The following is a 24,433-nucleotide window of genomic DNA, read 5'->3' on the forward strand; positions in this document are numbered from 1 at the left end:
TATTCTTATTAAAATATGAGTATTGCTGCATATGCGTATGAAACAAATGAAGCAAGAAGAGCACATGAAATAGTAAATGAAAACTCAACTTTAACAGTGGAAGGCAATGATTTAGTCATTGACGATGGAAAAACTAAAAAAGTCATTGATTTCGATACTTTTAACACTTATGACCCATTCATTACAACAAGCAAGGTTCCCATCATAAATGATGGAACGGTGCAATATATAAATTCAACAGTAGATGCCTCATTAGTGAAAGTACTAAATGTTCTCATTGAATTGTTAAAGAGCTTTCGATTTGACGACAACATTAAATGCCTAAAGAATTTAGTCATGAATGAGAAACAAATTCTCGGCGTTGCTGGTAGCAGTAATGATGTACACCTTATGACATTAGAATATTATAACGAACATAAAGATGAACTGAAAGGAGAGAAGGGTGACACTGGAGCTCAAGGACCACAAGGACCACAAGGAATACAAGGAATACAAGGAATACAAGGACCTCAAGGCGAAAACGGTTTGGATGGTGAAGATGGAAAGGATGGAAAAACTGCTAAATCATGGATATGGAACCTTATAAATACTGGTTTAACAGCTGCTTCATATGGAGTTCTTCAATACCAAATCGGAAAGATATGGGCAGTACTTGGTGAAGAAGCTTTAGATGACGTTAAAAATGCTTTGAACTTCATTTCAAATGGTTCGGATACTATTAAAACTTTATCTGGTTGGATGCAAGAAACAAGGAGTCAAATAGATACTGTAAGACGTATAGCAAACAATGCACGTACGGGATTGGATACTTTACGAGAAGCACAAAATACACTAAAGGAAGCAAATGATATTCTTGGCTCAGTATCAGACATGCATGAAGATTGGCTTAAAGGTATTGACAAATCTTTAAAAAATCACAGTCAGTCTATTGCTGACTACAAGAAAAGTATAGATTTTTTACATAGTGCTATGGACGTACATGATGGAAGCATAAGGAACTTACTTAATGCTAACAATAACTTACCAGGAACTATTAAAGCATTTATAAAGTCCTTTGTAAAACCTGGTGCTCTAACATTTAGGTCTTTGAGAGCAAGAGCATTGAAGTCAAGAGATGCAGAAACTCCAACAGAACCTACAGAAGGAACTGAAACAACAGAAACTCCAGAAGAACCACCAAAACCAACAGCTAATGAAATATTGTTCGAATATTTTCCAAGGTACTCTGTTCTCATTGCATACATTCAAGAAATACTTAAGAAAGCAGACTTGACTTTAGGAGATGATGAAAGTTCTGTATATCTTTCGTTCCAGTTTCAAATAGCAGAACTTTTGAGACAGATATGCTTAACGTATGACAACATCTCTGATTTCACAAGATATGATGACGACCATGACCCCGAACACGGTGAAGAAGAAGTTTTAACACAAAGTCTCATTATTGACACCGAAGATGGTGAAGTGGATGTTCTTCAAGAGCTGAAGAAAAATACTTCTTCGGGAGGTGGTGGTAGGCATGAACTTGAAATAAATGAGATAGAAGAGAAATTAGCCGAAAAAGCAGATAAAAACCATGTTCATTATATAAGTTCAGACGAACAAATTATAACGGACTACCACGGATATTTAATACAGGATGAACAAATAAGCACTGAAGATATTAATGAAAGAAGATATAAATTCATTCGTGCTAAAGGTTATGACATACACTGTACTGTACAGTATGACACAGGTAAAGCACCAGAAGCATTTGGTTATAACAATGAAATTTATGCTTCATACTTCTTTGTTAACGGTGTATTAGTTGAACCAAGATTTACATTGAGAGTTAAGACAAAAATAACTTTTGAAGATGCTATTAAAAGTAAAGCTGACAAAGATGAACTTGACGCAACGAACAAAGTTTTGAAATCTCATAAACACAATATCTCCGATATAAATGAACTTCAAGCTACATTAAATAGTAAAGCTGACAAGAACCATACACATGAATCCTTCACTACTGTTAGAGCAGACGACATAATATTGAACTATACCCTTGGTTCAAGTGCACCTTTAGAGAATCCAAGTACAAGCGTAAAAGATACTCTTAATAGTTTAAATAGTAAATGTATGAACATTGAAGGTCATGTCAGAAACTTTGAAACATATAAACTACCAGCAATGTTAGATAAGAAAGCAGATAAAGAACATACACATAACTCCTTCTCAACTGTTGCTTTAGAAAGTATTGAAGGAACGGTTGGCGGAACTGGTGGGGATGCATTATATTATAAACCTCCTAACTTTCCACAAGGTTTAACATCGAATGAAGACATAACAACGAAGAAAGAAATTAGCTGTAAAAATGTTTATGTCATGGATGATGAAAATAGTGTTAAATTCACTGCTCAAGATTTATATGATAAGAAAGCAGACAAAACAGAGCTTCAAACATTAAAGACTGAAATACTTCAAACATTATATCCTGTTGGTTCTTTATATACATCAATGAACTCAACAAATCCAGCAACAGTTCTGGGTTTTGGTACATGGCAGCAGATTGTAGATAAATTCTTATACTGTGCTAACTCTTCAAAGCAAACAGGAGGTTCGAAGAAAATTTTAGAAGCAAACTTACCTGCGCACACTCATACAGGAACTACAAACTTTTCTGGCGACCATAGCCACTCATTAAGAGACCACCCATTATACAACTCAGACTATAAAGCTGGCAATGATGTTTTATCTCCATCTTATAACAATTCAGCAAAAAAGACTTTTCGACCAACTGAACCAGGAGGAAATCATATCCATACTTTCACAACAAATCCAACAAGCTCGGGTGAAGATTATATGCCACCATTTATGACTGTATTCGCATGGTACCGCGTTCAATGAACGCGCTTGAGCCTGTTTTGCAGGCTTACCGTACAGCTTAAAATCTTTATTTTTACATAAATGAGCTTGAAAGAAGTATTCGAACAACATCCATGGAGGTCATTTAAGAAGTTCAATGAAGCTGCAAAGAGTTGGGGATTTACTAACAGAGCTGAGGTTAAAAAGTTCTTTGACAAAAATGTTGTACATCAAACAAAAATAAACCCTTACGACTACTTTTTACCAATTTACTCCAACACTCCTGACGCATACCAATTTGACACTCTCATTCAAAGCAGAAAAGGAGGACATAAACCATTCCTCATCTTCATTAATGTTAACACTCGCAAAGCTTTTGCGTATATAATGAAAAATAAAGGAACTCGTGAAGTGTTAAGAGTTTTACAAAAGTTTGTAGCTGAACATAGCCCAAGTACTTTAACATCAGACCAAGACAGTGCATACCTCAGCAATGAAATCACAGATTTTCTCATTAAGCATAACATAACTCACTACACTACTGAAGACCATAACCATAACATACTCGGCATCATAAACCGCTTCATAAGAACGCTCAGAGATTTAAACCAAGAGCGAGACTTTACCGAAGAAACAATGAAACATTTTCTCGAAGTATATAATTCCTCAACACATTCTACAACAGGACATACACCAAATTCAATGACACAACAACAAGAAGAAAAGTATATACAAAAGAAACGAAGCCAAACACAAAATATCAGAAATTCAACACAATTTACCCTCATTCCTGGTACAAAAGTTCGTGTAGTTCTTGACGACAAACCGTTGACAAAGAAACGTTTAAGGTTAAGTCGAAATTATTATATCGTAGACTCTACGCAAGGTAATGGATATCTTATAAAAGCTGCTGACGACTCCATTGCATTTTACCCTCGACATAAATTAGTCGAAAGTAGTAATGGCAAACTTGCTGAAACCATTGACGAAGCAAAGCGAGGAGTGGTTATTGAAATACTTGGCTATAACACAAACGATGACACTTATAAAGTAAGATATGAAGGAGGCGTTGAAGATGTTATACCATCTAAGAACTTGAGAGAGTCGAAGCCAACACATCTGGGACCATTAGAGCGGGAGTACTGGAAAGATAAAAATATGCCAGAAAGAATAAGAAAATTCTTCTAAACTTTTTCATTAGATGTAAATCAGACATGAACGAGAACAGTCATGATATCATTAATGGTACCATTTATTTTAACATAAAGACGCAAAGCGGCGGGGCATAGCCCATGAACAAAAATAATTTTTAGGGTAGATGGATATATCTAACCTCATTTCTACCCTCATTTCTACCCTCATGAATTTTCATGAATTTCCTTAAGATAGAAAAAATAAAGTTAGTTTTATTTTTATTTATTTTTTTATTTTGTATGTAAGAACAGAAATGTCAGTCGAAGCAAAAACATTCACTAACAAATATAATGGCGAAACATTCACAAAAGGCACTTATAACGGTATTGAAGTCTTACGTAGAGACAAGGATGGTTACATTAATGCAACAAAGATGTGTCAGCAGTTTAGGAAAGACTTTAGAAAGTTGTTGGAAAATAAGTCCTGGGAAGAGTATTATAAGGCATTTTGTGAAGAATATAGCAACCGCCGGAATTCGGACTGTTGCTTTTTATACAAAATTCATGCAGGAATTCCTGATGAAATCAAACAGGTTAGAGGAACGTATGTAGACCCAAGACTTATAAACTATATAGCAATGTGGGCTTCTCCAAAATATTGCATAGCAGTTGGAAAAATTATGGACTCCATAGACAAGAAAGTTCATGAGAATTTAGATGAAGAAGAACTCGAAGATACAGTAGAGAATGCAAAACATTTGTTTGAAGAAGAAGTTAGAAAAATGCATGAAAAACAATTAGAACATGAACGTGAGATATGTTATGGTTATAGAGATTCTCCATACGAACTAGACCAATGGGAACAAGAAGATTTAAAGAGAGAATTTAGAGAATATGAACTCGCTAAGATAGCATTAGAAGCTGCAGAAAAGAAGTTAAAAGTTTGGGGTCGTTTTGTACAAAAATATTGTGAGTAAATGAACCATTTATTTTTGTCATAAACGACCAAAAAATAATGTTTAGGGTAGATGGTTAGATCTAACCCGATTTCTAACCCGATTTCTACCCTCATGAATTTTCATGAATTTCCTTAAGACAGAAAAAATAAAGTTAGTTTTATTTTTATTTATTTTTTTATTTTGTATAAAAGATATGATTTCAACAATCGGCACAACAACAATTCAAACAACAACAGCACCAAACTCGTTAGTCATGAATCCAACATCTATGTTAGTAGAGATGAAAAACTTCATTCCTTCTTCATATAGTTTTGGAACAGAAATACAAAGAATAAAACAAGAACTTTTAACAAGTAATTTAGACTGTACCGCACAGGATGAAGAAAATGAAGAATATCTTTATGACATGCAGGACATTATTGACCATTTACCCAAATTGCCTGAAATCCAACAACAAAAGCTCACTATTCCTGAATTCGATGAAATTGAAGTTAAAGTTAGTGATTCTGCAGAAATAAAGAAGTTCATACGAAAGGTAAATTATGAGTTTCTAGGATATCATTGCAACCATAAAGTTATGGATAAAGATTGCGACATGGTATATAAGAACATCTCTGACATATATAAATCTGGGGAGTTTAAGACATACGACAACTTTGTTTCATTAGCTGCAAAATGTGTATGGCAGATAAGAGATAAAGATAGAAGAGGTAAGGTATGGCATGAACAGATAAAACCAACTGCTTCAGATTTAAAGAAAACCATTGACGCCTTAGTTGTTTTAGCAGGTAAGGTTTCAGAATATAACGCAAAAATGAATCCGCAATGTTCTAAATGTAAAGCAGCAATTAGGAAATATAACTATTCAGTAAAAGAGATAGAACGTATGCGAAACGACTATGCTGACTTAAAGAAAGAAGCAGAGAAACCGGCAGAAAATAAAATGAACATGTTAGAATTTCTGAACAAAAACTATCCAACTGCTGACGATTTCCTTCTATCTGATGTCAAGAAGAAGTATAAAGAAACTTTCGGCATTGTTAAAATTTTTGATATCCTCAGCGAAGAAATAGAAGCTACAAAACTGTTTAGAGTCTCACGAATTCATAACGTTTACCATGTAAAACGGTTATAAAATAACTGGGGTAGAAATGAGGGTAGATATCGGGTTAGATCTAACCATCTACCCTAAACATTATTTTTATTGAATTCAGCAACAAAATTCTGAGTAAAATAATTTTTAGGGCATGTGTCAAACCGTTGAGTTTTCACAAAATTCCAAAAATAACGTTTACCATGTGAAACGTTTATAAAATAACTGGGGTAGAAATGAGGGTAGATATCGGGTTAGATCTAACCATCTACCCTAAAATATATTTTTATTGAATTCAGCACAAAAATAATGAATTTCCTTAAGATAGAAAAAATAAAGTTAGTTTTATTTTTTTTATTTTTTTATTTTGTATGTAAAGACAGTAATGTCAACATCAGAGAACACAACAACTGCTATCGTTCATGAAGCCATAAATGAAGAATACGAGTACATACAGTATAACAAACAGTTACGTCTCATTCGTTCAGTCAAAGATGACATGTACCAAATGCAGAGTATAATGAATGCTCTTCGTTCTACAAAGCAAGCATATCATTGGTTTGAAAACCAACAGACAAAAGAACTTTTAGAAGAATTTCCTCATATGATTGCTTCCCTCGGAAAACCGGGGGAAGAGATTCCGTATGAAAATCGCAAGAATTTGGCTCCTGGTTTGAAAGGTTATTATGTTCATAGACTTTTAGTAAATGCTGTAGCAATGTGGGCTTCACCTCGTTATGCTTGTTATATTTTCATGATGTTAGATGAACTATATAAAGCAGAATGTGGAGAGATGGAAAAGAAACTTCAAGCAAAAGATGAAGTCATTGAATCCAAAGACAAAAGCATACAGAAAAGAATACCGCGTTCAGTACCAAAAGGAAAGGAAAAGAGTTATAAGTATATGATATATACTGAAGAGTTGGAGAAAGAAGAAGACAGTGACATGGTTATGTTGCATTTAGTGAGAAGAAACAACAAGAGCTTTTACGACTTAGCTAAGATATATAAATCTGACAGAAACTGGTTCTATCGTGAAAACTTACCGATTTCAATGACACCGAATGAGCAAATAAAGGAAATTGTCAAAAATACTCTTCCTCAAACACACTATGACATCAAAGGTTGCACAATACTTACATTCAAAGAAGACTTAACATTACTGAAGGAAAAAATAACAGAATATTTCGATAACTTCAAAGAGGAAGAATAAAAAAAATCTAAGCTAATTTTATTTTTTTTATAAAATTTTATCTCATATGAAAGAACATGAATTTAGAATATTCGGAACTCATGACAGAAGAAGAGAACGAACAACATGTAAAAGATTATGCAAAATTTCTGAAGACATACAAAGCATTTAAACAATATCTAAATGCTTCTAAAGATTATGCAAAATTTCTGAAGGTATATAAAGCTTATGAAAAAGCGTATGAAAAGTTTATACATTGGGGAATTGTTGTAAAATATCGATATGAAGACTAACCAAAAATATATTTTTGCTTAAATAGCTTCAGGGTCTATTTCTTCAACCATTTCACTTCCTTCGTCAATGTCAATAGAAGCTTCTTCAACCTTTGGTAAGAATTTCTGTATAACATCTTTGTTCGTTATTGTCTTCAGAGATGAAGGATAATATTTCACATTTGTTTCACCTTTCTTATATTCTTTCTGTTCGGAAAGATTCATAGCAATACTGAAGAAGTCAATGTTAGAGTTCTTTATGACAGTATAATGAGTATCTTTGACATTCACGAAGAAACTCTTTTGTTTCAAAACTACTGCTAACTCTTGTGAAGTATAACGTTTGCGGTCAATGACGATAGCTAATGGTCTGACATACTGACCAAACTTAGATTCTTTCACAAACTTCTTGTTAAAGATAACATTAACGTTTGCAGCACCATTGAACTCATTCTTGATGGCAGTAGCGAGAGCATTGTATGAAAAGAACTTGCAATCTTGCATGTGTTTCATTAAAATAAAAATATTAAATTATTTTGAAAAATAACTTAAAAAAATCTAATCTAATTTTTTCAAAAAATATTTTTTTTATTTCCTACTAAAGATGTATCGGAAGTTGTCTAAGTTAGAACACTCGGAAATAAAACAACTTCTTACAGAAGCTAATATAGATGTTGCAAAACATTACGCAACAAACAAAAAAGCACTCGCTGACATCCTCAATGACTATAATGGTGCAATAAGTTATGATAGAATTCATGAGTTCATAAAGCCGCAACGCAGCGAGGACGAAGTCCATGCAAGAGCATTTCCTTTAAATGACGTTGCTATTGACTTATATCATAGACGTTCAGTACCTCATGAAGTAAGAAGAGAAATGTTTGACATAACAAATGCAAACGTTGGTGAAACAAGAAGAAGAGACGACATACTGAAACAACAGAGAAGAGAGATGTTTAAGAGCGCTATAGAACAAGTTCGCAAAGCTAACGATGTCATTCGTTCCATTGACGACAAACCAAAAGAAGGTGAGAGATGGTTAAAGAAAGATGAAGAGAATAGGAAGAGAAATGTGAAGTCAGGCAATAGACTCATTGACTTTAACATCGAAGCTTTAGATGAACCAAACAGAGACTACTTACACAAACATTTCGGTAAGGTTTTCATGAGACTCTTAGAGAAAATTAAAATAAACTCACAACAGAGATGGATGGTATGTTATAAACTTGGTGGAAAGTATGAATGTTCTACGTTAAACCTCAATAATATTGGAACATTACTACATCAGCTCTTGAAGGAGAACTTTATATCAGAGATAGAAGCAAATGCTGCAGGTATTGTTGAAATGCACTATGACTTCTTCTTGACAAACATAAAGAATCTTACCGAAATAAAGATGTATGATTTAACAGAATATGAAGGCTTAACGATGTCAGATGTAAAGAAAGGCAAACCAAAAAAGAGACCATATAGAGATGAAAGCACACTGACAAATGACCAGAAAGCCATTTTGGAAGCTCTTAAGCAAACAGGAAACCCAGCACTTATAGAAAGCTTTTGGAAAGATAATGGTGAAAAGAAGTTTTATAAGAAGAGAAGCGGTCAGTTCTGGAAGTATCTTTGCACATTACCTATAAATCTTGAACGCTACCAAATTTTCAATGAATTGAACAAAAGAACTGCAGCACTTATGACAGAAGACAATTGTTTCGTTTATGCTTGCATTCAGGCTGGAGTAAATGAAGAAACTATTGACCACATGAGAGAAGTCATTCGTGTTAGAACATATGACAAAGACTCTGAGTTCAGTTTAATGAAACTTTACAAAGCACTTTATGACGGTCAAGAGATTGCATTCGACTTATGTAAGTCTGCTACACCTGCATTTGAAGAGAAGTTTAACTTTTCTATTCAGACTAAGACTTCATTCATAAGAAAGCTTAAGTTCTGAGGTCATGAATGAGAAAAATAATGAGGTCATTTATTTTTGTCAGCAGTGAGACCATTCATGATAAAAATAAGCCGCTAGCGGCAAGGGCGAAGCCCATGTGGTCATTTACAATACTGCGATGGTAGAGTTTAAGAGTTGTGCTTCAATGTAGAGACAGTCCTTATGGTCTGGAGGTAAGAACACTGGGCAGTTATGGTCATGAGTGGAGAACATGTCTATCCAAAACTCACGATTGAAGCCAGTTAATTTATAGTATTTAGGGTTAGGAAGTGGTGAAGTTCTTGTATGACCAATGAACTCATTTTCAACTCCCTTACTTAAGTTTGAATATAATATAGCTTGCTTTCTATCCCAAATGCCAGGTGTTACAATCTTTGAAAATTCATTTTTCCTCGGAAGCATTGCATCATAATTGAAAACATTCTTGAAATCATCACCTGGTTCAGAGATTTGAAATCTTATACGTAATGGATTTTCTTTCTCTTTAGCGACTTCATTGAATGGTGAGAATACAACAAACTGACAGTCATGTGTTCCATCTTCATTTTCATTAAATTCATAATGAAAGTCTAGAAGTTGTGGCTGACTACCTTCTTCTTTCAGTTGTGCAAGAAACTCACGTAAAGGCTGTAAAGTTTGTACTTCAATGTTGAACTTTTTCTCGAACATCTCATTAAATGAAATCATACATTGTTGCAATGTTGTATCGTCTTTAAAGTATTTGTATATGTGAATGTTTTGGGCGCTTAAAGACTGTTCGTCATTTTCTATCTCGACTTGAAGTATAAAGTCAACCTTTCTGAAAGCACGTGTTATATACATAGATGTTATGCCAATGTACTTCTCTTCATTTATGTTCACAATCCAGTCTGTTGGAAACTTAAACGGTACTCTGTTCCCCTTTATTTTGACGTCAGGGTTTTCACTACTGAATGCAACAGATAAAGGTATTTGTCTATACATTTAGTTCCGATAAAAATAAACCATTTACTCTTTCTTTGCTTCAGCTTCTTTAGCTTTTGCTTCAGCTTCTTCTCTAGCTTTCTTCGCCAGCAAACGTGGGTTCTTTTGTCTTCCAGCAGCTAATGCAGCAAGTTGTTTTTCACTAAGTTTTCTCTTTGGTCTCTCTGGCTTTTGTTCTTGTTTTTGTTCCTTCAGTTCGGATAAAATTTGCTCACGAATTTCTTTCTTCAATGCTTCAACATCTATTACCCCTTGGGTCTTGTCCGTAGGGCTTGTCTGAGTCATTTGACTGCAGATAAAAAACAAAATTAAAACTTTAACCGATGTAAAATGAGCTTGTCAAAATCAGAGCGAGAAGTCTATTATATTAAATGACGCAAGAGGAATACAACATCCTTTCTATTACGTAAGTCAGAGTAAAGATGGTAAAATATACGTAAGAAAAAAGAGGTTCATTAGCGAATGCAGAAAGCGACAACATTAAGGTGCATGGCACCGAGGCGAAGCCCATGTTAAGCCTTCTATTCAAACTGAAAAGTCAATAGAACCAGAAGAAAAGAAGCCAGATGTACTTTCAATAACGAACCAAGAGCTTATTGCAAAGTTCGTGAATTTCATTGAAAAACAAATCGAGTCAAAGAATCCTGACCCGCCAGTGAAAGAAGTTGAGACAAAAGAGAATGTACAGTTCATTGAAAATGTCAAGAAACAACTTCCACCACGAATGCCAAGAAGAAGAGTGAGAATAATCAAGTAAATAGATATTTTTATCTGAAGTAAATACATGCAGAACGAACAGCTAAACGAATTTACTCCAGCAGAGCATATTCATCAGATTCGCTCATATTTCAATATCATAGACAATGCAGTTCAAATTGGTGACACTAATAGAAAATATTGCTGACGCAAAGATTCCATCACAACCTGGAACTGCTAAAGATAACACATGGGTAACATTCAATCTCTCACCTCCTGGTGAAAATATGTTGGACCTTTACAATACATTCATTACGTATAAAATGGAAGGTCAATTTATTGTAGATAAAGAAATTGGTTCAGGTTCCAATAAAACAAACCCACCAGGATTTTGGATTGGTTTCGATGACGCTTTCTATGCAGTTGCTGGATATCAAATCCTTGCAAATGGTCGTATCGTATATTCTCAGACAACGCAAGAGAAGAAGCATATATAACTTCAAACTCACAAACTACCGAACAAATAAAGAAAGTAGATGTTTTCTCAAAGACTCGACATGAAGATGTATGGAGTCATTCGGGAACATGCAGAACAGGACAAATTGTTAGTGGTCCAATTACAGCAGGAAAATCATTTGATTTTAAGCTTCGTTTAAGAATTCCTGTTAGAAGATTCCTTCCATTAGAAGCTATTCGATTTATTCCAGCTTTTGCAGGAAACATTCAGCTTAAAGTAAAGTTCAGTAGCGACGCCTTACAATGCACATCTATATCTGTAAATGATATCATTGCTTTCAATCCAACTCTTAAAGTTGCATTTGCTTCAGATTCAAATCCACCGACAAATAAATTTGTTCCATGGAATGAACCATTCACTATGATAACGAAGGCAGTAGAAGCTAGTGGAACAGTTACTATTACAACTGTAACCCAGCAACTATTTCGAACAAAGATGGATTTTAATGAATGTTTCATTAATCCAAAGTCATTCTCTTTAGACCCTAACATTATACAGAACTTGTAGAACATTATACAAACGAGGCTTTATGTTTTCCTGTTAAAGTTATGGATTGGATTCCTATGGACGGTTCATTCTCAAAGAATACAGATAGTTCAAGTGCAACATTTACAGCAGCTTATACGCCTATTAATGTTAAAAGTATTTGGGCACTATTTAGAAAGAAAGACAACTATTATGTTAATTTTGAGAACCCTAAGTTTAAATATCTTCAGCTTTCCATGGGAGCTTATGGAAATATGCCTGCAGAACCTGAAAAATCATATGGACCTGTATTTTTATGAATGGTTGCGAAACGCTTGCAATACAAACAATGATATGATTGGATTTAATGAAGATGTTATGAGGTCATTGGTGGATGATGGTAGTGTGGAACATAAATGGGATAGCTATGACAACACACATTTCTTATGTGGTTTTCCAACAGAAGTGGACTTTTGCTTCCAGCAAGGTCAAACATTTACTGCTCCAATAACATACAAATTGTCTGTTAAAGGACCTATTGAACTAGCAACTGAAAATGTACCAAAGCCACTTATTGGATTTATGAGGGATTGTTGCTTTGCCATTCAGGTGCGTGCTAATGGAATCCCAATAATAAGATTAGATGACTATAACTTAGCTACGGACGACGGTGAGGAATAAAGGATGAACGTTTATTTTTAAAGCTTATAAATGAGTTCTTCATCAAGCTCTCGTGAACCTTCACCATCTATGAAACAAACTTTACCAAACGATTATGGAGCACCTATTGAATATTTCTTACGAGCTGCACAATGGCAAAGAGCAGTCTCACCAAGGTTAGGTGTTCCACCAGCTCCTGTCAAAAATAGCATTTGGTCAGGTCCTTATATAAGATATGGTCTCCCACTAGGTTTGCTAGCTACAGCAGGAGCAGTTATGATGTTGAAAAGAAATAAAGCAAATGTTGTAAATAATACTGAAGTAGCTGAAGTTAAACAAACTCTGACACCTTCGCCAAAACCAACGTCAAAACCAACACCTTCACAAACAACACCTTCAATGACTCCTGAACCTATGAAAGTACAAACTCCTGTTCAAAAGTCAACTCCTAAACCGACTCCAACATTTAAACCAGAACCTACTCCTCAAATAAATCGTAAAACTCCTGCGTTTCCTTACTGAAAAAATAACGTTATTTTTATTTAATATTAAAATTTTTATTTGATTGAAATGACGACTAAAGTCACTGAAGCAACGAAACAAAAGTTTTTGGTAGAATACATTAAATCAGGAACTATTCCAGAAGGTTTTTACATTCATACTATGAAGGATGGTAGAGTTCAGTTTAGAAAGATAAAGCAACCATTAGATAAAGAAGGAATTTTGAGAAAGATTAAACTTCATGAGGACAACATTGCTGAACTTAAGAAGAAGTTAGAAGAGTTGGAGAAAGGAAGAGAGTTATAAAGCAATGAATTCAACAGGGTAGAAATCGGGTTAGTTATCGGGTTAGATCTAACCTTCTACCCTAAATTTATTTTTGCGCTATGTTTTCATACGTGTGGGAGTGGTGATATCATTAATTTTTAAGTTTATTTTTTAAAATTATTTTTATTTTATTTTTATATAAATGACAGAACAAAAGCAACTCATACAAATCGAAAAATATAACAAACATACATTTAAACATTTATTCTTCCTTCCTGAGTATAACATGTTCTTTACACTTCATCCTAGACCAGTAGATTATACATTGACTGTTTATAAAGATTGTCATGGTAGTTTTATAAAAACTTATGATGATGAAGGTAAGTTAACAAGACTATGCATTTCAAAACTTGAGAAACTTTATGACTTCAAGTATGACTACAATAGAGTTAACATTGACGATGAAGATATTGAAGAAAATTTATGAGAACGTTTATTTTTTCATTAGTGAGTTCGTTAGTGAGGTGAAATGGTTGGTGGTTTTGTAAATATTTAAGGTTAAGTTAGTTTTTGCGTTCATGTTGTAAAATATACGTTAACGGTTTCGTAAAGTGTCAAATTCACATATAATGGGTAAGGAGGCGCGCAGTGCCTCCGTACCCAACTAACCCATACTAACTTTAGAAACCTAATTGAGCAGCATGGCCATCTTGGAATAATCTCCGCCTATAACCAAATAAATAAAGATATCGAATATGCCAAATCTCATTTTGAAGCATTTTTGGACATGAAGACGGGTATTGTTCCACAGCCAACGCCTACCCAAGCATGGTTCTCCGCTATTGAGCGTTTTAAGCCCCTGAATCAAATTTCTTCCACAATTCCTTCCGGACTTATGATTGAAGAGTCTCCATTATCATTTCCATCTGAGCTGAGGAACATTAAATATCTTACAAACCCTCTTCCACATCCCCCTCAAGACATATGGTAGAAAGAGCTTTTAGAGAGCTAGGCTTGGCACGTCCAAGGGGACCCTATCGGCCAAAAGGAAAGACAAGATACTCAGCTGCCTTTCCTAACCAAATATGGCACGTTGATATCCACTCTCTTGGCAAAAAGAGAAGTCAGATTCTTTATGCTGTGATTGATGACTGCACAAGGCTCATCATAGAATGGCAGCATCTTTCGTCAAAACATGCTAGCCAAACAGTGAAAGTAATTAAGAGAGCAATAGCCCGTTATGGACCACCACATACAATTTGGTCCGATAATGGCGGCGAGAATAAAGGCGAGTTCCTAAAGGTTATGAGGGTTCGGGGGATCAATAATGTATATATTGTCCCCCATTGCCCATACCAAAATGGGAAAATCGAGCGCTTGTGGCCTAACATAGAGAGCATAGAGTTGTCATGGGCAAAGATTCAACAATGGGTTGAGTACTATAATGCTAAACCTCATCTAGCATTACCAACTCATTATGTGAATGGAAAACAAATTCACTATAGCCCATCTGAAATGTGGAAGAAACTTCCAATTTGGAAGAGGGGAATACCGGCAAAATGGATTGTGGATGGAGTCTCTCAAGATTTTCTTCCAGGTTCACTTATGGCCAATGAGATGCCAGAGCTCCAAGGAATCGAAGAAGATGAATGGGAAAAAGAAGGCGAGGAAGTTGAAGAAGAAGAAAATAAGGCGAATCTGGTTGAAATAGAAGAAGATAGTAATGAAGAAGAAGAATACGAAGTAAATTATGAAGAAGAATATCAAGAAGATTATGAAGACCCTTATGAAGAAGATTATGATGATTCATTTTAATATTACGAATATAATATCACTTTTTCTATTTTTGACACGTAAAGTTGTCACTTTTCTGTCAAACTGTTTTTATCATTTTCGTATATAACAAGATGGCTTCACAACGATATTTAAAAAGGCTCAAAATTTGAAGTTCTTAAAAATTGAGTTCTTTTTTTCGTATCGTTTGTCCTCTTATTTCCCAGTAACGTTATGTCAGACGATTTTTTTATTTTTTCAGACAAATAATCACACTTTGAGATTACATTCATCCATATATCTATACAATATATCTTTTCTACCGAAATTCCGAAGAAACTCAAGAATTATATTTTTTGTTATTCATTCAAGAATAGTATGTTATTGTTATTCATTCAAGAATAATGTGTTATTCATCCAAGAAGATAATTCATCCAAGAGTTTTTTGCTGAAATATATTCAAAAATTTAGAATCCAATACGATTTTCTCCAAAGGAGGAAAATTTTTTTTAATTACCAACTAAAGGCATGGACCATCCCACCAATGAGCCCTCGGTTGGAATTTGAACCCATAGCTTGGGCTTCCGGGTAAGAGAGAATTAACATTCGTAGTTCTGGGACAGGAGGTAGTCTTCCGCAATCATGAATTTTGCACCAACCGGGGTAAAGTTCACCTGATGGACAGTTCTTTTCTTCTTCACTCCAACCAATACGCCATCGCCCTGTTGATGCTATGGGATCAATTGGAAATGGTTTCCATTGGTAATTCTCTTCAAAAGGATATGGTTTTCTTTCTCTATCGAGTTTCGAAAGCAATTCTTTAAATTTTATTTGATGACCCCAAGGTAATGGAGTATTCGTAGTTGAGATTGGTTTTCTTGGTGTATCCAATCCTACAAGTGGTCGGGTAAGTATCTTTTCTTCTAAACTCCAAACAGGCTGGATAATTCTTCTTCTTGTCCTAGAATGACTAGGATAGGAAAGACTTAAGCTTGAAAGCACAAATAACATAATAATTTTACTTTTTTCAGATTCCATTGAATTTTTTGTTTATTAAATTTTTAACAAAATAGTTCATAATTAGTTAAAAAAGGATTATACAAACTAATTTTTCTGTCATATTTGTCAAATGACATCGATGTCATTTGCCAAATATGACAGAAACTAGAAGTAAGTGTGTCCTCACCATTTATAGTATAGATAGAATTAGGGCTGTACAAAATCGAGAAAAACATTGCCGTGCGGTAATATAGGGTCAAAAAAATCGCGCCTCGGCGGCTCCGCCGCCTCGGCACTATTAAGTGCGCATTATATTTAATATGTCCTTCTTTTTTTCTTTTTTCTTCTTCTTCTTTTCCTTTCCTTCTTCCTCTCCTTCCTCTTCTTTCCTTCTCCTTCTCTTTTTACAACAACGTCGAAGATCTTCGAATTTGATTGTTGGAAAAGCATCTATTTCAGATAAAGGATGCCTTTCTCACAGTCAACATACGAGGGTCCTGGCTGAAACGTTCTCAAAAAGCCTGAGATGGTAATTCTCTGATCACTCATAGCTGGACAGGTAGTCATTGCTGACAATACCTGTCTTTATGCATGCACGCTTTCATGTATATGGGTTTACACTATCAATTCGCAAAGTTGTTCCGAATTCTTCCAAAATGGAAGGACCCGAAACAACTTTGCTTGTTAACGATACAGACGCATTACTTTGCATTGATACTGTGCTGAGTTGTGTAGAAAGTTTGATTAGAGTTGTTTTGTTCTGGTATCTCTCATCTTCTGATGAGAGAAATCAAAGCAACACAACTCTAATGAATTTGTTTTCACTCATTTGTATGTAGGTTTTTAGTTGGATTGGAGCTGCTTCATAATGAGATCTCTCATCAATTGATGAGGGAGATCATAACAAAGCAGCTCTAATGTATATGCTCGTATTAACCGGGTTGTAATGCGTTGTAACGTCAGCTTGTAGTTCGTTTGGGGCCACTTCACATTGAGATGAGAAGAAATGATTAAAGGACTCTGAAAGGCTTTGGCCGTTGATGTTGTAATCGCATTACTTGGAACTAGCTGGATGTTAAGCTGTGTAGAATGTTCGATTAGAGCTGTTTTGATATGATTTTTCTCATCATAAGATTGGAGGAATCATAGCAAAACAACTCTAATGGGTTTACCATCATCTACTTGTATGTAGATGTTTGGGAAATTGTCTTGTTAATCGATTTTCGAGATGACTTTCAAATGCTATAATCAAATGACAAACAAGTCTAAGATTTCTCGACAATACATCAAAACATGATGTTTGTAAGTGCGATGAGATTAGAGTTTTTGAAGGAATGACAAGAGAAGTAGGGAAGCTCGGCATTCGCCGAGCAAATTAAAAATTAACGTATGGATTAAATTTTAAGAGGAATTCAATTTTAATTACAGGTTGTTCAAATATTGATTAATATAAATTTATTAATAAGAATAAACAATTTTTGTTTTTGAATTTATTCAATTTATAGCTTTACATATAGTTTCAAAATTGTACAACTATGATTATTTCAACAAAAAATATCTTACTTTTTCACTTCACTTTCACCCTCACTTTTTCAGTAATTCAAAATTCAACATTATGTATTTTAATTCCTTATAGTATTTTTAACATAATTAATCAAATAATAATTGGAAGTTCTGAACTCACTTTTTCCGTAATTCAAAATCAAAAATATGAATAATATATCTATTTATTATATACTAATGCTATTTTCAACTAGAAGTGAGGTACGGTAATCTTACGGATTCCCGTAACTCAATTTTACGGGAAAAGTGCAGTAAACTACTCAATTTACGGAAAAAGTGTCGTAAACTATTGATGTGGCGGTAAAATCACGGTAATTCACGGAAAGCTATATGCGAAAATTTGAAATTATACAAAATCGAGCGAAACACTTTTAAATAGGTTGTTCTCGTATTTAAAATACTATTCCCAGATTTATTGTCGTCAGAATATTTCCAAAATTTTGCCGATTTACAAAAAATGATTTACAAAGCATATTTTTTAATCTAAAAAATTCCTAAAAAAAGGAACCGGTGTGCGGAAACCTCGGTAAATTACCGCGGTTCCCGTTGGGACTGCCATAACCTTCAACGATATATGTTGTCTATATCAGACCTCCTTTCTTTTTGATACTTAACATTGTTCCTAAATCTTAGCCGTTAAGGCTGTTCTGAAAATATTTTTTTTTCGAAAAAATTCGAAAAAAATTCTTAAAATTCAAAAATCCCTTAATTCCTGAGGATTTTGGAAAAAAGTTTTTACATGAACATGTGTATATTATATGAAGTATATTGATAAGGTAAAAATCAAATTTTATTGCATATTCATCGAGAAAATAAACTAACGAATCCCTCAAAATTGAGAGGGTAATCCTCCTCCTCTCAAATAAACGTACATACGGGTGCACCCTTAAATTGCGAACATGTCATAAATTAAATTTCAATTCTTCTTCTCAAAAATATTTTACTTTTCTTGAAATAATGCATGCAATAATCTGCTCGAACAAATAAAACTTATTACAATACAAATGTTCAAAACTTAAGCAAGGCATTTCCCAAATGATAAAGAACGAAAACTATATTGAGATCTACAGGCGTGTAGTGTTTTCTTGTTGTAAAGTTGACCAAATTTGCACAACTTTTCCTGCAAATTTGCACAAATTAATAACATCATATACTCAAAAAACATCAAAATACTCACATTTGTATATCTGATTTCTTCATTCATGCAAATAGCTTTTATGAGCATTTTATTTCTTTTATTATTTTGCGAAAAAAGTCACTTCATATTGGCTTGGAGTCCACCAGAAGTTCAGCCACATGTTGCTCAAAAATAGAATGACAAATACTTTTGATATGCATCATATATAATGTTTATTACATTTTCAAGTGTAAAAAATAACTTTTTAGGTATCTGAGAAGTATCAAAGATGCTAAAAGTTGAGAGGATCACTTCACTTGGAGAGAATCCTTAATATTTGCATCATGTGAAATAAGAAATTCAAATATTTCTTTATTACCATGAATTGTTGCATAATAAAGTACTGTTTGCCCTAATTTATATTTTTCATTGATATCTGCACCATGAGAAAGAAGGAACTCGATTGTTTCTTTATTATTATTCTTTGTTGCATAATAAAGTGCTGTATTTCCATATTTATCTTTTTCATTGATGTTAATATCTTTTTCATTATTGTCGACTATAATTTGATTGTATGACTCAAGTAATAATCTACAAATATCAGAATTTTGCGCTTTACTTGCGAAAAGAATAATTCCACAATTAGTGCGATTATCTTTGTTAGAAAATGTATTGTTTTTGAAAATATCTATAGTTTGGGGAAATGCAGCAGCCCATGGAAAGATAATTTTTTTGTTCCTTTTGAATAGAATAAAAACAGCATTAAGGTTTTGATATGTGATGATATCTTCATAAATGGATCTATATTTTTCATCATGCATCAAATTCTTTTCTTTTGCCGATTTCCAATCTTTTCCGTATAAAACAGGAACCCTGTATAAACTTCTATCTAAAACGTATTCAAACAATTTATGATTGTGTTCTTATAATACTCCTGAGACAATTAATGTCCATTTTATTTTCTTTCAAGCATTTGTTGATGATGTCTTGATTTCCTCCAATTACTGCGTAGTTAAGACAGTTTTCAGTTATTTTACTAATATCATTTGAAATTAAGAAATAAAATATGTTAACTGATCCAAAGTAAGCACAAGCTTCGATTAGTGTTAACTTTACATTAATACCTTGTACGAAAGCATCAATATCGAAATTAGGAACTTTGAGAAAATCTTCATCATCAGATATTGAATGCTGAACTGTGTATTCCTTGAACTTATCAATTTGATCATGCATAACTATATATTCGATCGAATCTTCCTTTTCAAATTCGAAATCCCAAAATGAGAAATCGGCGCCGATATGTTTGAGTATTTTGAAGTAATTTGCACCAGATGCATAATTATATCTAATTGCTTCACGAATTAACTTTGTAATATGCTTGATGGAAAGATGATATTTCGAAATCAAAGTATTTGTAATTGTATTACACATATCTTCGATGGGCTCATTAGATTTTATGTGGAAGAGCCTTTCTAGCGCCGCTATAAAGTCCTCATATTGTTGAGAATAGTCAGAACTCATAATGAAAAATTTTTGACTAATTTTTTTTTACAATTTGAAGATTAGTCAAAAGTTTTTGAAATGCTATGTCATAGTTTTATTCTTCTGTTTGCCTGCACAATATGGTTGTAATTACATTCGATAAGAATACTTTTGAAATTTTTATTTTATCAATAAAAAATAAAAATACAATAGCATCAAATTTTCAAATTTGAGGTTACAGCAGGCTCCAGTTTTAAGGAAACAGATACTTTAAAATTATATATCGGAAAAAAAGAAGACTTCGTTTGCCTTTAAACAAAACAGTAGTAAACATAGAGATATCGATTTACTGAGGATATATTGCATTCCAACTTGCATGCCCTGTGGGATTAATTACTTGATAAAATCTGAAGATAATTCGGATCTTTGAAAACTAAATTTCTCTGGACTTATTTGCACTACAATTGACATCTTTAGTAAACAGTATTATTTTAGTATTTAAATGTTGTCTTAATTTTTTTGTCATTTTTTTATATGAGTTCCGATGATTTTTCAAGTATTTTAACTTCTATTGATCAGTGGTTCATTGAGAACGGGGAAACGTGCAGCCCAAGGTCAAATGAGCTATCTTTTAAAGGATTTCTGCTCGTTTCTTTAGCAAAACAAAGAGATGATAAAAACCTTGATTTCGATGAAATGATAATCAATAATCTTATCAGATATTCAATAAAAACGAATTCATACGATTTACAAATACAACTTATTCAGACTTTAGCAGAAAATTACATTGATCGAAACAAAAATGCTGATTTCTTAATCAAAAATCAATTATTTGATTGGATTTATAGCAGATTCAAAGATTCAGTCACAAAATATCCACAATTAAAATTGGCATTGTTTCATTTAGTTTTTAACTTGATTATATATACAAATGACTTAGCTTGGCTTCCACACGATTTCTTTTTCGAGCTTTTCCCATCTAGTTTAACAGATGAATTCAGATTTCCAATTGATATTTTTATTTCTGAGGTTTTACCAAAAGTTTTCATCCAAAAGAATTTAGCCGATGCGAAATTACCAAATAACCAGTTCTTAATTTTATGTTACGAAATAGGAATTGAAGATCAAAATTTTTTAAATTCGATGATCAAATATTTTCCAAGATATTTCAATTTTTCGGATAGAGAAACACAAATACCTTCAGAATTATTTTCAGCTCTGCTAAATTACTTCAATGAAAACCCAAATAACGAATTTTACTTGAATTTCCTTAAGATATTTGATATTGGAGTTTCAAATGAAGATTTGATGCTTCTTTTCATTTCAATGTTTGAAAATATCTTCAACTTTGCGAAAGAAAACGAAATTTTCAACAATAACTCGATTCCTATTTTAATTTCAATAAAACAGAAACTTCCACGTGATGTTCCAGAGTGTGCTTTCATTAAAACTGCAGATATCGGAATACAAACCCTACAATAAAATTTTCAAAAATTATTACTTCGATTTTACCGGAAAGAATCATCTTTTTTTATAATTCTAATAAACATGTTGTTTTTCTATAAATTTCTTGATTATTTTTCATAACTTTTAAAAATCATTAATTGAGCAAAAAATACATGATTCCTATTTGCAAACAATATAAAAAGAAACGATTAAAACCCAAAGCTTACATTATTATACTAGATTTTTCAAAATTTCAAAATAGAAAGTGGTAAATTCACACGAAAGCTTTATTCTAAATAGTTTAATCATTTGTTCAGAAAGAATAAATAAAATTATAAAGTAATTTAAACACAAACAACAAAGTAAAAATATAAAAAAAGTGATAATTTAATTTTTCATATTTGAATTATTTATTTTGATGGGTTTTCGTTATTCAATTTTGAGTAAAGAATGAATAACAAGACATCCCCATGACATTGACAGTCTTTAAGGGATTTGGAACGTCGTTTCTGTTGTGGCACCAACAACCGAGTTCTTTGAATTCAAGAAGAAATGAAAGATCTTCGTTCTTGAATTTTTCGTAATATAATTCAAGACATCTTTCAAGTCCATATTCTTTGACTTTATATGGATTCTGCAGGCGAGAACCAACTGCTCCAGGAACATATTGACTCATATCTCTTCCAATATATAAATGATCTTCATCGCTTTTCCACTGTGCAAAACTTTTATATCCACGTTGAAGAAGACTTTCTTTGTGGACATCAACAATTTTAGGATACCTGACATTAGCAGCAGATGTAGACATTGCAAACAATAATCTCTATTGACAATAAAGCTCCATCAACATTTTTTTTCAAAGTCTCCTATATTCCTACTGAATTTTTTTAAGATTTTTTTTGGCGTAATTTTGTTCTTTTGATAAATATGATTCCGGGGCTATATTAAAGAAGATATTAAAAAATTAGAAAACAAATTATTTATTTTTACCATCTAATTTTAAAAAAGCCAGAAAAGTTTGTGTATAACCTCAATTGATTATGAATCTTATGCCAAAACTATTTGCAATTGGTACAATGATGAAGATTTTGTTGGAATGAGAACAGTATCAGAACTCACTAAGATCTTGGATCTTTGCGTTTTATCACCAAATCAATTTAATACATTATTCCAAATCATAAGTAATAAATATACCAGTTCAGAAACATTATTCATTTTGCAGCATTCTCAGATAGGTGCATTTGAAAACTTTAAACTTGCAATTGATGTTTTGGAAAACATTTCAAGAATATTTAAAATCAAAATAATTCAAGATATTTGCAATTGTTTCAAAAGAGAAAATACATGTGACAAAACTCAAATAAAAAACTATCAAACGAGAATATTGAAATTCAATAAAAATTCAGCTGACTTTGAGAAAATATACGCTTTTCTAAGGCTTGCATTAGAAGACAATGATCAAAATGCATTTAATCTTGCATCAGAGCATGGATACATTAATGTGAAAGATAAAAATGGAAAGACATGTCTCCATCATGCAACTTGTGAAAGTAATCTCAAATTACTAAAATATCTTTGCTCTACAACAAACATTGATCTCGATGCAAAAGATTCCTTGCAAAATACAGCTCTGCATTATGCGATTCAAAATCATGACAACAATTGTCTCCAATATCTCTGTTCACTTCCAAATATTGATGTTAATGCGAAAGATAAATTAGGGGAAACAATTCTACATCATTCAATCAGAAATAGAAACCTCAATCGCATTAAATACATTTGTTCAGTTAAAAATTTAAATATTAATGCAAAAAATAACGCAGGAAAAACAGCTCTTCATTATGCAGTAATTATAAATGATACAAACATTTTACATTTTATTTGTTCTCATCCAAATATTAATTTTAATGAAAAAGCAAACTCTGGAATGACAGCTCTTCATTATGCAGCTAAAAGAAGAGATTTAAACAATATTAAATACCTTTTATCTTTTCCAAACATTGATATTAATGCAAATGATAATGATAATAACTCAATTCTTCATTATGCAGCTCTGAATAGTAATGTTGAAGTTATCAAATATCTCAATTCGACTTATAATCTGGATATTAATGCAAAAAATAATTAATGATACACCTTATGATTACTCTATTAGCACAAATGTAAAGAAATACATTTTGCAAGTCTCAAGCATTACAAATGTTGGCAACAGAAAAAGGCATAAGTATATTTTTGCATATAACGAATTTAATGATGATCATTTTAGTTTTTATTCATCAGAAGACTTTACACCTAATTATTGAAGATTTTAATTCTGCATTTCCGTTTTTCTAAGTATAAGCTCAACAATGATACTGCTCACAATTGTCAGAAATTTTTTAAACTCAGAAAATTGTAAAAATTAAGGGTGCCCTATAGACGATAAACCACCCTCAGAAAAGCACTTTTAAGGCTATTATATTGAGAACTAGAATCTGGATAATCCATTCATTCGAGTTCTAATAAGGTTAATTTTGTGATGTTTACATTATCGTTATAGGGCACCC

The 24,433-nt window shown here is 32.9% G+C and overlaps 18 protein-coding genes across 18 annotated transcripts, besides 6 other annotated features; 11 read left to right on the plus strand and 7 right to left on the minus strand.

Annotated features, from left to right (window-relative positions):
• Positions 1-14,188: part of a mobile genetic element that runs on past the window's edge.
• On the plus strand, positions 16-2,880 carry TVAGG3_0689730 (organellar and viral DNA polymerase type B; the record flags this gene model as incomplete). The annotated part of the gene is made up of 1 exon (XM_001316722.2): positions 16-2,880. The coding sequence occupies one exon, from the start codon at positions 16-18 to the stop codon at positions 2,878-2,880; it is 2,865 nt and encodes a 954-aa protein (XP_001316757.1).
• TVAGG3_0689740 (integrase core domain containing protein family) lies at positions 2,941-4,026 on the plus strand (the record flags this gene model as incomplete). The annotated part of the gene is made up of 1 exon (XM_051243007.1): positions 2,941-4,026. The coding sequence occupies one exon, from the start codon at positions 2,941-2,943 to the stop codon at positions 4,024-4,026; it is 1,086 nt and encodes a 361-aa protein (XP_051089594.1).
• Positions 4,286-4,909, plus strand: TVAGG3_0689750 (uncharacterized protein; the record flags this gene model as incomplete). The annotated part of the gene is made up of 1 exon (XM_051243008.1): positions 4,286-4,909. A coding segment is annotated over one exon (624 nt), but the record flags the coding sequence as incomplete, so codon positions are not given.
• On the plus strand, positions 5,124-6,065 carry TVAGG3_0689760 (organellar and viral DNA polymerase type B; the record flags this gene model as incomplete). Its single annotated transcript, XM_001316723.1, has 1 exon — positions 5,124-6,065. The coding sequence occupies one exon, from the start codon at positions 5,124-5,126 to the stop codon at positions 6,063-6,065; it is 942 nt and encodes a 313-aa protein (XP_001316758.1).
• On the plus strand, positions 6,409-7,236 carry TVAGG3_0689770 (KilA, N-terminal/APSES-type HTH, DNA-binding family; the record flags this gene model as incomplete). Its single annotated transcript, XM_051243009.1, has 1 exon — positions 6,409-7,236. The coding sequence occupies one exon, from the start codon at positions 6,409-6,411 to the stop codon at positions 7,234-7,236; it is 828 nt and encodes a 275-aa protein (XP_051089596.1).
• On the minus strand, positions 7,527-8,000 carry TVAGG3_0689780 (uncharacterized protein; the record flags this gene model as incomplete). The annotated part of the gene is made up of 1 exon (XM_051243010.1): positions 7,527-8,000. The coding sequence occupies one exon, from the start codon at positions 7,998-8,000 to the stop codon at positions 7,527-7,529; it is 474 nt and encodes a 157-aa protein (XP_051089597.1).
• Positions 8,092-9,438, plus strand: TVAGG3_0689790 (organellar and viral DNA polymerase type B; the record flags this gene model as incomplete). Its single annotated transcript, XM_051243011.1, has 1 exon — positions 8,092-9,438. One exon carries the CDS (start codon positions 8,092-8,094, stop codon positions 9,436-9,438), a length of 1,347 nt encoding a protein of 448 aa, XP_051089598.1.
• TVAGG3_0689800 (uncharacterized protein) lies at positions 9,544-10,401 on the minus strand (the record flags this gene model as incomplete). The annotated part of the gene is made up of 1 exon (XM_001316724.1): positions 9,544-10,401. One exon carries the CDS (start codon positions 10,399-10,401, stop codon positions 9,544-9,546), a length of 858 nt encoding a protein of 285 aa, XP_001316759.1.
• Positions 10,426-10,686, minus strand: TVAGG3_0689810 (uncharacterized protein; the record flags this gene model as incomplete). The annotated part of the gene is made up of 1 exon (XM_001316725.1): positions 10,426-10,686. One exon carries the CDS (start codon positions 10,684-10,686, stop codon positions 10,426-10,428), a length of 261 nt encoding a protein of 86 aa, XP_001316760.1.
• Positions 12,791-13,261, plus strand: TVAGG3_0689820 (uncharacterized protein; the record flags this gene model as incomplete). The annotated part of the gene is made up of 1 exon (XM_001316727.1): positions 12,791-13,261. One exon carries the CDS (start codon positions 12,791-12,793, stop codon positions 13,259-13,261), a length of 471 nt encoding a protein of 156 aa, XP_001316762.1.
• Positions 13,310-13,546, plus strand: TVAGG3_0689830 (uncharacterized protein; the record flags this gene model as incomplete). The annotated part of the gene is made up of 1 exon (XM_001316728.1): positions 13,310-13,546. The coding sequence occupies one exon, from the start codon at positions 13,310-13,312 to the stop codon at positions 13,544-13,546; it is 237 nt and encodes a 78-aa protein (XP_001316763.1).
• Positions 14,189-14,302: 114 nt separating the features above from the next.
• Positions 14,303-15,322: a mobile genetic element.
• On the plus strand, positions 14,492-15,322 carry TVAGG3_0689850 (integrase core domain-containing protein; the record flags this gene model as incomplete). Its single annotated transcript, XM_051243012.1, has 1 exon — positions 14,492-15,322. One exon carries the CDS (start codon positions 14,492-14,494, stop codon positions 15,320-15,322), a length of 831 nt encoding a protein of 276 aa, XP_051089599.1.
• A 471-nt stretch (positions 15,323-15,793) lies between these two features.
• On the minus strand, positions 15,794-16,318 carry TVAGG3_0689860 (uncharacterized protein; the record flags this gene model as incomplete). The annotated part of the gene is made up of 1 exon (XM_001316729.1): positions 15,794-16,318. The coding sequence occupies one exon, from the start codon at positions 16,316-16,318 to the stop codon at positions 15,794-15,796; it is 525 nt and encodes a 174-aa protein (XP_001316764.1).
• Positions 16,319-16,487: 169 nt separating this feature from the next.
• Positions 16,488-18,402: a mobile genetic element.
• Positions 17,018-17,277: a mobile genetic element.
• Positions 17,608-17,681: a mobile genetic element.
• An 865-nt stretch (positions 18,403-19,267) lies between the features above and the next one.
• On the minus strand, positions 19,268-19,780 carry TVAGG3_0689900 (protein ubiquitination; the record flags this gene model as incomplete). Its single annotated transcript, XM_001316730.1, has 1 exon — positions 19,268-19,780. The coding sequence occupies one exon, from the start codon at positions 19,778-19,780 to the stop codon at positions 19,268-19,270; it is 513 nt and encodes a 170-aa protein (XP_001316765.1).
• Positions 19,781-19,868: 88 nt separating this feature from the next.
• TVAGG3_0689910 (protein ubiquitination) lies at positions 19,869-20,480 on the minus strand (the record flags this gene model as incomplete). The annotated part of the gene is made up of 1 exon (XM_001316731.1): positions 19,869-20,480. The coding sequence occupies one exon, from the start codon at positions 20,478-20,480 to the stop codon at positions 19,869-19,871; it is 612 nt and encodes a 203-aa protein (XP_001316766.1).
• A 495-nt stretch (positions 20,481-20,975) lies between these two features.
• On the plus strand, positions 20,976-22,250 carry TVAGG3_0689920 (uncharacterized protein; the record flags this gene model as incomplete). Its single annotated transcript, XM_001316732.1, has 1 exon — positions 20,976-21,923. The coding sequence occupies one exon, from the start codon at positions 20,976-20,978 to the stop codon at positions 21,921-21,923; it is 948 nt and encodes a 315-aa protein (XP_001316767.1).
• A 70-nt stretch (positions 22,251-22,320) lies between these two features.
• On the minus strand, positions 22,321-22,695 carry TVAGG3_0689940 (protein of unknown function (DUF4326); the record flags this gene model as incomplete). Its single annotated transcript, XM_001316733.1, has 1 exon — positions 22,321-22,695. One exon carries the CDS (start codon positions 22,693-22,695, stop codon positions 22,321-22,323), a length of 375 nt encoding a protein of 124 aa, XP_001316768.1.
• A 288-nt stretch (positions 22,696-22,983) lies between these two features.
• On the plus strand, positions 22,984-24,015 carry TVAGG3_0689930 (protein ubiquitination; the record flags this gene model as incomplete). The annotated part of the gene is made up of 1 exon (XM_001316734.1): positions 22,984-24,015. The coding sequence occupies one exon, from the start codon at positions 22,984-22,986 to the stop codon at positions 24,013-24,015; it is 1,032 nt and encodes a 343-aa protein (XP_001316769.1).
• A 277-nt stretch (positions 24,016-24,292) lies between these two features.
• Positions 24,293-24,432: a mobile genetic element.
• The last annotated feature ends 1 nt before the right edge of the window (position 24,433 follows it).

Source organism: Trichomonas vaginalis, chromosome III (assembly GCF_026262505.1).
Source record: "Trichomonas vaginalis G3 chromosome III, whole genome shotgun sequence".
NCBI lineage: Eukaryota > Parabasalia > Trichomonadida > Trichomonadidae > Trichomonas > Trichomonas vaginalis.